Here is a 12,269-nt window from a genome sequence, read left to right on the forward strand (position 1 = left end):
CGTATTGTCATTGTATTGCCATCATTGTCATTAAGACAATGATGGAGCTTTTATGTATCTATAAGAATGTTTGCTGTGTTTTCCGAGACATAAACAATTTATCTAACCCTCATACAACAATGACTGTAAAACCTTGTCTCTTGTAGCGCCACCTGTCGACGACCCATTAAAGGAGCCGCCGGTCGCCCAGTGAAGTCCAGTGATCTGTGGAATGATGAAAACTGCCTCTTCTCTCCAAAAACCACCAAGACAACCAGCTCTTCCTCCTCCTACACAGAGAGCTGCACTGTGAACAGAGTCACCAGCCTGCCCCCATCCAACTCCTCCTCCAGGCTTCTGTCTGCAGCTCCCCCTGCAGGTCCGACCAAGGCAGCGCCCCGCAGTGTGTCTCTGTGGATAAAGCTGTTCCTGCTGGCCGTTGTGGCTGCTTTCCTGTTCTTGGTTTACCAAGCCATGGAGACCGACAGCATCAGCCCTTTTGGAGGCCAAGACACAGAAGTGACCAGTGACAGCACAGCGTAGAGAGCACAGGAAGGGCCTGAGGGGGGAATAGAAATCTGTCTACTTCTATTTTTTTCAAGTGTGAATCTGCGTTGTAGCCATTTTATTCATGGCCGCTGTGAAATTACCTGACATCTTCGCCGTTTTTTCCTCAAGATTGTCTTTTCTTTTTTCCTTTTATTTCTAAATCAATTGACAGTGAATCCCTTTAAGAGAAGCGACGTAGCCCTTTCATCGACACTTCAAGGATCTCCATATCATGTTGTGAAAGGACAGTACCTCCTGTGCTGTTGTTGTTTTGGTCCATTCTTGATCTTTGACTAATAGTCTGTGAGGTTATGACAAAGCCAGCCACACACAGTAGCTTTCTTAAAAATATGTGGACTCACCTTTTATTATCATGTTCATTTTGTGTGTGTGTGTGTGTGTGTGTGTGTGTGTGTGTGTGTGTGTTTGTGAGAGAGAGAGATTCTTTTCACACCATGCCTTAGTGTCTGTCTCTGTCTGTTAACAGCCTTGAACCTGTATTTTTGTTTTGAACCTTACTTGACCATCTTTGTTAATGAGACAGGGAGGCTTGTTATTATAATCCAAATACTTCTAAATCTTCTTAAACGCTACACCAATATTTTCTTAATGTTCTCTTGTAATAAATTGAATGTCCCTGTTTATTCTACTTAATTATGTATTCACTGTCACAAATATTGAAAATCCACTCAATAAACTATAATGTTGTTACTTTTCCTGTAAGAGCATTTTATTCATGAGGATGTAAAATGTGTGCACTGTAAAAACGTTAGGACTGTCAAAATGAACGCGATAAGTTAACGTAACTTCCTTTTAACGCCACAATTTTTTTTATCTGCGTGATATATATATTTTTTACACCTTTATTTTTACAGGCAGGTCATTAAGAACAAGTTCTTTACAATGGCGGCCTGAAAAGCGACAAAATCCACTTAGAGGATGGGAAGGAGGAGCGATTAACTCACGCGTGTTCTGTGATTTGGGCCTCGTGTCGCTCTGTAGTTTGAGAAAACAAAAAAGCAATTCAGCAGTAACGTGGACATCATTGCCAACTTTATTTATTCATTATGATTATTTTTTGGGCATTTTAGGCCTTTACTAGATAGGACAGCTTGAGACCTGAAATGAGAGAGAGAGGGAGGGGATGACATACAGCAAAGGGCCGCAGGTCGGAAGCGAACCCGCAGCCGCTGCGGTAAGGACTCAGCCTCTGTATATGGGTGCACGCTCTACCAGGTGAGCTACCCAGGCAGAAAATTTATGTCTATGGATAATCTTAAAAAACTGAATAACTTCAATACATGTTTTAGTGAGACAATTTAACTGAATTTCCTCATACCAACAACTTCTGTTGTTTATTCACACAGAAGTATGTTGAACAACAGTACACATATTGGGTACGTAGTTCATTTTGGACACATCTGCTGACTTCAGTGGCCTCTATGTTTACATCCATACGACAGCGTGCTGCATGGGACGTCTTTGTTATTGTTCTTATGCGCATGCGACGTGTTTAATATTAAACATGTCACATGTCCATATTGCACCAGCACTCAACACTGCACGTCAGCAATACACCCGCCAAGTGTGAAGTAGATTGGATGAATGTTTCTCGAGATATGCAAAGGACAAACAGAAAGACAGACATTCCTCGCTTTATAGTTAGATTTTGCCTCTGGGTTTGTCACTTCCAATTTGACTTTGTCACACTTTTTTAACCTGGGGGTCTGGACACAACAAGGATAAATCTGAGAGGGCTAGGGGTGGATCTATAGGGGGGCAAAGGGGGGCAGCTGACCCCCACTGTAGGGCCTTGCCCCCTAACTTTGGTGTTCAAAAAACTGCCACTATGTCCACAAGCTTCCTAAAACATTGAAACAAACAATTCATTTATATTAATTAATAATAAATAATAATTGTAGATGTAATCCTAACCCCCTACCCCTCAAATACTTAGCTACGTCCCTGCATCAAATGTGCAGAGTGGCGTTCACACACAGCGAGTCTGCTGCGGGGTGGTGGCCCTGCATCCCGGTAAAGACTAGAGCGACTGAGCTGCCCCCGAGCCTCTGAAAGTGAAGTCAGTTTCCCCAGGTGAAGTTTAAACTGTAATTTGTAATAAATGTAATGTATGCTAAAGGCGATTCATCAACAACAACAGCTATTACAGTTATTTGACAGCCAAAAGTCAAATTGCCCCCTTGTGATTTGTAAGAGCATTCTGCCCTTGGATTAGTTTTGTTAAATTTAGTAAAGACAAGAACAGCATAATTCAAAATATTACAATTGCGGGGCATAGTAGGCCATAGCAGTGCGTTTACATATGGGGGTTCCCATGTACCATCTACCCCTGCCACCCTGCCAAGATCTCTCGCTACCCCTATGCCACCCAATGTAAAATTTTCTAGCTCCGCCACTGCTGAGAGGTCAAGATATTTAAAAGAAATTAAGAAAGAATACTTTTATTTTCTTATCTGTGCTACTTTCCTTTGAAATACTGGATACTTTCACTTCTTCAGGCCTCCGAAATCCTTCCAAATCAAACTATTTAAGAAAGGAAAAAATATGAATTGGTTGACTGCTCACAACTCGGAATTACACTAAGACTTTGTGATTCCTCATATATATAAAAAGAGGCATTGCAGGACTCCATCATGTAACTTTAGGGGTGCAATGGATCACAAAACTCACGGTTCGGATCGGGTCACAGTTTTGAGCCACGGATTGGATACATTTTCGGATCAGCACAAAAAAGTCGGGACAATAATTATTTTTTTAAAAGCTTTCCATTTATTTTAAGAAGCTTGTGGACATAGTGGCAGTTTGTTTTTACAAGCACAGTTCTTTGAACACCAAAGTTAGGGGGGCAGCTGGGGGGGCAAGGCCCTACAGTGCTGCCCCCCCCTTGCCCCCCTGTAGCAACCAAAGTAATAATAATAACTTAGATTCATATAGTGCATTTCATTAAACTCAAGGACGCTTTACACAAGTAAAGGGGGACATAAGGGAAAAGAAAATAGTAGGCCAAAACAAACACGGATTGAAAAGGAATGAAACGTCCACGCTAAATGGAAGGGGGACGTAATTTAATGTAGGTTACTGACTACAACCACATCGTGCATTGTAAAGACATATTACATACCTGAGGGCCAATTCGTGGTGGGCTCTGAATCATTTATAATCTCGTTATTGTTTCCATCTGTTGAAAGGCCGACCGTCATCTGTCACTTTCCCTTTTAGCTTTTAGTTGTTTCTTCTTTTAATTTCCTTTGTTTCTGTGATGGCCCTGCCCTAGTATCAGCCATAACTTCTAAAATAAAATAAAAACACAATTAGAATAAAGAAATCTTCTGCTACCTTTTACCTGGCTGGATACACTAACAGGCTTTTTCGGTGTTACACCGAAATCTGCCACCGGTCAGAATGTGTTACTGTAGAGCCGGTCTGCCTGCCGTAAATCTTTTTGTGACTTTGCGGGAAAAATCGGACCCGGGCAGAGGCATTAATAAAAACTATATGAAAATAGCATTCTTTTCACTGTTAGTCTTGTTTGCTGTTACAGGTCATTTATGATCATCAGATGAAAAATTACACATTTTCTGAAACATTAAAAAGTTACATTTAGTAAATTTAACATGCCCCGTTCATGGGAACAGAAAATTGCGTTGCCTGTATCTTTTCATGGCAACCCTCCATAGAGATTTATCAGCCTACTTTAAAAGCGACAGTAAAAATGTATTTCACACTATTATTATGCTTAAACTTTGCAATTAATCCGTGGTTCCGACGTGCCAAATCGTGAGTGCTGATCCATACAGACCACAGATCAACTATGGTCCGTTACACCACTATGTAACCTTGTTCAAATAAGGACAAAGGCCTTGGGAATTTTAACCCAAATACAGTGCATACTAGGAAGCATACCAATAATCTAGCAATGTTTCTAAATAACTTCATTTAATGTAACTTGAGCAGTAGCAACAAGTGGTGACGAATATTGGATAACTGATAAATGCTAAACTCTACAGGACTGTTGGAATTACAGTATTGTGTTGGGGGTTGTAGCAACCAATCATTCAATACATCTTTATCTTTACCTCAGTGCTGCCTTTGACATCATCAATCACTCCATCCTCCTCACCTGCCTTGAGCCCTCCCTCAGAAGAAGAAGATGAAAGAGAAGAAACTTTATTATTTGTCACATACAATCGTACAGTACAATGTAGTGAAATTCAATCTCTGCATTTAACCTATCCTAAGCATTAGGAGCCCTCTCCTGGTTCAAATCATACCTCTCTGTTCGCCACCAGTTCATTAATATCAATAAATTGATTAACTTATCTGAATTATTAATAATGCTTAAATTTTAGGGGTATTACACCAAACATGAACAGTGGAATATAGCAGGTTCAGCCTCTACATTTGTGCTTGTTGAGGTTATCACAACACAAAGTCCTTAGTCCATTCTGAGGCTCTTCTGAGCCTGACCGGTCTGGCAGGTGAGGTAGGTGCACCTGCCTGAGGTGTAGCTGGTGCAGTTTCACGGTCCAGGGGCGGCAGTTCACTGTCACCCCCTCTTTCCTGGGGAGAAGCTAGCACAAGGTGAGATGCGTTCCAGCAGCGCCCATCCGACAGCAGGTAGGTATACTGTCCTCTCTTTTCCACCACCCTGAGTGGTCTGGAAGTGTTTACGTAGAGTGTTTGCAGTGAGATTTAGGAAGGATGCCAGGTTTCTTCACCCGAACATATGACCCACACTGGAAGGACACACCTGTGGCCCCTCTCTTGTGGTCTGTGTATGTCTTGGTTTTTTCCTTGTTTTCTCTGACTCTGACTGCAAGCTGCCTTGAGGACAGTGCTTTGCTCTGTGGAAGTGGACGTCCTGCCACATGCACATGCAGGAATTCCCTTGTGAACTCCTTCCAGTGCCTACCCTCCAGCAGGGCAGTCTGCAAACTGTCCTTCAGGCTGCGGTTGAAGCATTCAATCTCACCATTTCTCCTCAGGTAGTAGACGGATGACTTTCTATGCACAATGCCCTATCCTGGAGAAACGTGTCAAACTCCTGCGACACAAATTGTGAGCTGTTGTCTGAAACAAGCTCCTTGGGGTTACCTTCTCACTGAAGACTGTAGAAAGGAACTGTATGACAGTCTGTGTGGTGACCTGTGAAACAAAGGCTATCTCAGGCCACCTCAAGAACAGCCTTTTTTCATCTTCGTAACATCGCCAAAATTAGGCACATCCTGTCTCAAAACAATGCTGAAAAACTAGTGTATCTAGTATCTGTATCCATGTATTTGTTACTTCCAGGCTGGACTACTGTAATTACTTACTATCAGGATGCTCAAATAAGTCCCTCTCCAGCTGATCCAGAATGCTGCAGTGCGTCTTCTGACAAGAACTACGAAAAGAGATCATATTTCTCCTGTAGTAGCTTCTCTGCATTGGCTAAAATCCAGGATTGAATTTAAAATCCTTCTTCTGACCTACAAAGCTCTAAATGGTCTAGCACCATCATATCTTGAAGAGCTCATAGTATAAGGTGACCAGATTTCTGAGACCATATCCAGGGACATTTTCAGCTCAGAAGCATAAATGAATAATAAACCTCCAAAACAGGTAATTTTTTTATCTTTGTAAACTTAAAACGGGGACACTGCCCCAGGGGCGTCACTAGACCTAGAGCTGCACTGGGGCACAAGCCCCCCTAGGGGGGTCCATGGGCATGCTCCCCTGTAAGAAAATGTCTATTTTAACGTTTAAATGCATCAATCTGGTGCACTTTGAAAAGAAGAGGTTAGACTTGATTATTCTTATCTATGGATGGAAATATTTGTGCTGTAGCCTGAACTATTTTGCACTTCAGAATTTTGTGGAATAGTTTTTTCTTCATATTTTTGCATTAATGTCACTAGGAAGCATAACAGTAGAAATATATATTCATATTTGTAATAGAGCTTAGATCGGCCCAAAAATCAAGCCCGAACCTGCCCGAGCCCGAGCACGTTGCGTCCGAGCCCGGCCCGGCACATTAACTGTAATTATGAGCCCGAGCCCGATTTAAACCCGACAATGTTTTAATACGTGGGCCGTTATAACTGACGTTCTCAACTACAATTCAGAGTTGTTTGAACTGCAGAAATCTGTTTAGAAGAATACAACAAGGACGAAGCTGTAAACTGCTGTTTGTTTAGAATGGAACAGATCGCAAGTGGATCCGAATGAAGAAACGTAAAAAAAACAAAACAATGATGAACAACATATTGTTGTCACTGCCCACGACTTGTTTAAACTGCTTCCATACCTCCGACTTTCCTCCACACTTGCTCAAAGTTAATTCTCCTGTTTTTCTTTTTTTCTTTACATCTTCCAGCTCCCGGTGTGATGCGTGTGAGAGGAGGAGACTCCGCGCATGACACGTGCTGCATTTTCTAACTGCAGCCTAACTTTTATACACATTTGTTACTTTTATATAGCCTATATATATCTTTATAATATTTCTGATTATGGCATAGCTATCTCCCCACCCAAATAGGATAATAAGGTAATGGATAAAAAATAATTGCTTGATCAAGGGTCCGGCCCGGCCCGAGGATGTGGCGGAAAATAACGGCCCGAGCCCGACCCGAGGTCCGGTTGGGCTCGGGTCGGGCTCGGGCTTGGGCCGAGAATCTAAACTCTAATTTGTAAGTGGGATATATATAAGTAAGTGGGATTGTCTGGAATCTGGCAATATAATAACCATTATAGTGGGATACACTGGCTAAGCAATTTACAAAAATGTTGTGCTGACATAAATAGTTTACATGAGAATACATTATAGTTTTGGTCCAAAGTTGGAGACCATGTAGAAATTTTGTTGCAATTTCAAAAACGGATTACCTGGGAACTGCTTGTTGTACCGATGCATGTGTTGAGTGAAGAGTTTGTGAGATATTTCACAGAGAGTAATGGGTGTGCAGAGATTTATGCAGGATGCAAATATGATAACATTTCATGTAAGTTCAATGTTAATTTTCTTGCAAACCATTTGTCACAGCAACTGGCGCTAATATCATTGGAAAGCTTAGATTCTGGTTGAAGTGCCAGACTCACGCCTCTGGCTGAGTCTCTATCTGTCAGAGGAAGAGCAGGAGTGCGGTTGTGAAGAACTTGGTAATTTCATGGCGCAGATTAACACTTTTGCATGCACTATATCCATGTCACATTCTCATTAGGGGCTGAGCCCCCCTAAAGGTCTGATTCTAGAATCGCCCCTGCTGCTACTTCACAAGTACTCCACTACACCTCAGAGGGAAATGTTGTAATGTTTACTGCACTACATTTATCTGACAGCTTTTGCTTTATTGCTTCAGGCTGGGCTTGTTTCTGCAACAGCTCATTGAGTATCAGATACAGTTAAAACTATTGAGGAAATATTTTCCTTTGACATTGGTCCAGTATTAAACGAGATCACTGCAGTCGGCAACGGCGAAACAAGCTACAATGTAAGTTAATAGGACGTCAACTGTCCAGCTTGTATTTACGTTCATACAGGTGCTCGTTTTTGCCACTGACAGACTCAGATTAATATTCTAAGTGTCTGACAACATTATGGAAAGGATTTCTAAGGAGGGCGACCTTACTGTTAAAGAGTAAGATCCTTTTTTAAAACATAAAAAGTCCACGAAATTGCATTTGCTAAACCCACCAGACTCCATGTAAATAAACAGTAATTTTAGCATGTAAAATATGGGCATTCTAGAACATCTCTGAGCTCTGAGCAGCGCTTGCTCTTGCTCGGTGGTCTTGAGCCTGCACGTGTAGGGTGCGCGTTTGGTCAATGTTTTCTGTCTTTCATTCCAATTTCGGGTCTGTCAGTCACAGTGAAAACCGGGGATATTTCCGGGGACGTCTGGTCACCCTATCATAGTACGTATTGTCCCACTGGAGCACTGCGCTCCCAGAATGCAGAGTTAGAATGGGAGACAGAGCCTTTAGCTATCAGGCTCCTCTCCTGTGGAACCAGCTCCCAGTCTCGGTTCGGGGGGCAGACACCCCTCATCACATTTAAGAGTAAACTTAAAACTCTCCTCTTTGATAAAGCTTATAATTAGGAAGTGAGGAGTTGCAGCGTTCACCTAGACTGGCGGGGGAGGGTGTGTAGCCATAGTCATGGCGCGCCCCCTCCCTATCTCTGCTTCTCTTCATAGAAAGCTTATACATGTATTTAGGGAGTGAGGAGTAGCAGCTTTCGCCTAGACCAAGGTTATTATAGTTTTGCATTTTTCATAAGTTTTTATTTTTATTTCGTTTTGACTTTTTGTTTTCAAATTCAGTTTAGTTTTAATTAGCTTTTATAGCGGGTTTGCTAGTTTAGTTTTTATTTTTTGAAAATGCTTAGTTTTAGTTTAGTTTTTATTAGTTTTAGTCTTTTTGTGTAATATGGGTTATTTGTCCGGGGATTCAAAAAGATCAGAACAAGTATTGTGTAATAATAACTCAACAAAAACATCATACAATTTTAGAAATATGTATTCACAATGTATTCAACAATAACACCAGTAAATAAAATGTAGCCTACATATGGTCATAAATATGTAAACAGTCTACACAAGATGCAGCAGTAAGTGCAAAATGTGTAAGTGACGTGTTCCAGGAAAAAAAACTAAACAGCCAACAGACTAAAGAAGACATACATGAACAGGTGTTTTCAACTTTGGTTCGAGTAAAGTGGCGAACTTTTTGAAGTCAATCGACTCACACAGTTGTGTAGACGTCCCAGTATCAATCCACATATTAACCCACGCTTCCTCCTGTTTTTGGTGTTCCTGCGTATGTACTAACCAGCAGCTGTCAGGTCGCCGATGAAAGCCTTCCTGTAGTGTTCTCTGTCATGCTGCAGCTGGCCCTGTACCCATACATCCATGCCCTGTACCCATACATCCATGCCCTGTACCCATACATCCATGCCCTGTATCAATACATCCATGCCCTGTATCAATACATCCATGCCCTGTACCCATACATCCATGCCCTGTATCCATACATCCATGCCCTGTACCCATACATCCATGCCCTGTATCCATACATCCATGCCCTGTACCCATACATCCATGCCCTGTATCAATACATCCATGCCCTGTATCAATACATCCATGCCCTGTACCCATACATCCATGCCCTGTATCCATACATCCATGCCCTGTACCCATACATCCATGCCCTGTATCAATACATCCATGCCCTGTATCAATACATCCATGCCCTGTACCCATACATCCATGCCCTGTATCCATACATCCATGCCCTGTACCCATACATCCATGCCCTGTATCCATACATCCATGCCCTGTACCCATACATCCATGCCCTGTATCCATACATCCATGCCCTGTACCCATACATCCATGCCCTGTATCCATACATCCATGCCCTGTATCAATACATCCATGCCCTGTACCCATACATCCATGCCCTGTATCCATACATCCATGCCCTGTACCCATACATCCATGCCCTGTATCCATACATCCATGCCCTGTATCCATACATCCATGCCCTGTATCCATACATCCATGCCCTGTATCCATACATCCATGCCCTGTATCCATACATCCATGCCCTGTACCCATACATCCATGCCCTGTATCCATACATCCATGCCCTGTATCCATACATCCATGCCCTGTATCCATACATCCATGCCCTGTATCCATACATCCATGCCCTGTATCCATACATCCATGCCTTACGTTACCGAGGTTAGCTTCTGTTTCGGGGAAAGGGGGCTTTGCGTTCTTCTTTACCTTGTTAAGGTAAGCTAGGTTAGCCTCCTAGCTTGTGTGCGCTTCCCAAATGTACTTTAAAATTCGTGGGATTTTTCCCTGTAATAAATTGGCCACATATTTTACCACCTTCCACTGCAAGGCGCTTTTATCTGACACAGTCATTATCAAATAGGACTGCCGCTTTCTTCCGACTTTCAGTACCGCTATGATGGCACGGAGCCACGGACATGTTGTGTTCAATTTGACGTGGAATGTCGGAATTTCTGTGTTCCCAGTCAGAAACTATACATGTCTACGGGAAATGTCATGGTCGGAGAGATATAACGTTATTTGCTCTATGAAAGATCGACAAAGACGAAAACTAAGGACATTTACTCGATTATTTTATTTTATTTTAGTTAGTTTTGCAAACGGACATTACAGTTTTAGTTTAGTTATCGTTTTTTTGTAATGCCTCGTTTTTATTTTAATTCAGTTAATGACAATGTTTTTTCCCGTTCATTTTCGTTAACGATTATAACCTTGGCCTAGACCGGCAGGGGTGGGTGTGTCTTTTCATCTGTGGGCAAATGCTTGTTACTAACCTAGCTCTGGGGAGCTTGTTCCCTGGAGCCCTTATGTTTTCTCGCCCCGCAGTTTTCCCTGGATTAGGGTGGCACCTAAATCATGGTTGCAGCGTGGTCCTGCTAGGCGCCCTGCTATGCCCTGCTACATCGTGCAGTGCCCTGCTAAGTCCAGCTACACCCTGCAGTGCCCTGCTACACCCTGCTACGCCCTGCAGTGCCCTGCTACGCCATGAATTACTACAACAACTACTATTTCTAGTCATAGTTCCATTATCTTTATTGTTACTATTATTGCCACTGTTCATCACACCCCCAACCGGCACTGTCACCCACCACCTACCAAGAGCCTGGGTCTGTCCTAGGTTTCTCCTCACCACTGTCGCACTAAATGCTTGCTCTTGTGGGAATTACTGGAATTTTTGGGTCTTTGTAAATTATAGTGTGGTCTAGACCTACTCTATCTGTGAAGTGTCTAGAGATAACTCTTGTTATGATTTGATACTATAAATAAAATTTAATTGAATTGAATTTACTGTGATAATCAATGAGCGTGATTGCGTTGCGGCAGTCTATTGACAACTTATCAAAGGGTCCCACCGCATCAATGGCCACTTTTTCTCATGCTGCTTCTGGATATGGCACAGACTGTAGTGGAGGAGTGAGTGTGACTGCAGACTTGTCGTGTGACTGGCATGTGACACATGCCAGGCCACCAATATACTTCTTTGAGTTTTGTTCTCACAATTCCCTGGTGTGTGTCATGAGCCAGGGCGATCAATTTTGGCTGCAGTGGGTCTGGCACCAGGAGTCAATGTGTGCCACGTACCACGCAGTCACCTTGTAGGGAGAGCTTGTGCCGGATTTTGAAGAAGGGCTGATTTTTTGGATCAAGGCTTTTTGCTGTCATAGGCCATCTTGAGGTGAGCAGCTCACGCAGTGTATTCTGCACAGGAAAGACAGTGCAAGCAGACTCAAATTCAACATTTCAGTAGCTTAGCAGTGGGAGCCGAGATAACCAGTCTGCAGATACATTCTCTCGGCCTGGCTTGTACTGCATGTCGTAGTTGAATGCTAGCATCTAGACGACCACCTGGCTATTCACATCCCTGCTCTGCCCTGGCCCTTAGAAGCAAGCAGCGTGGTCAGAGGGCTGTGGTCCGTGCGGAGCGTGAAAGGTCTCCCCCATAAGTAGGTGCTCCACTTTTCTCTTCTCTTCTCTTCAAAAATGAAACAACGGCAAGCTGTTTAATTTGTAGAAAGGCAGGGAAAGATACAGTGGTAACACAACAAATGTATACAAGCATATGAAAATTCTGTCCTGGGTTTTAACTTATTAACAATCCAAAGGAAAAATCACAAAACACTTAAAGGTCATGAAAATTCATTCAGATTTAGAAACTTG

At 42.6% G+C, this 12,269-nt stretch overlaps 1 protein-coding gene across 3 annotated transcripts in view; it reads left to right on the forward strand.

The window, feature by feature from the left end:
• Positions 1 to 1,239, forward strand: part of tmpoa (thymopoietin a) — a 36,157-nt gene extending 34,918 nt beyond the window's left edge. For all 3 annotated transcript variants that reach the window (XM_031316907.2, XM_031316908.2, XM_031316909.2), the window contains one exon: positions 147 to 1,239. In XM_031316907.2, the coding sequence (XP_031172767.1) occupies positions 147 to 522 (376 nt within the window). In that variant the 3' untranslated portion in view covers positions 523 to 1,239. The remainder of the gene's footprint in view (positions 1 to 146) is intronic.
• The last annotated feature ends 11,030 nt before the right edge of the window (positions 1,240 to 12,269 follow it).

Source organism: Sander lucioperca, chromosome 20 (assembly GCF_008315115.2).
Source record: "Sander lucioperca isolate FBNREF2018 chromosome 20, SLUC_FBN_1.2, whole genome shotgun sequence".
Classification (NCBI taxonomy): Eukaryota; Metazoa; Chordata; class Actinopteri; order Perciformes; family Percidae; genus Sander; species Sander lucioperca.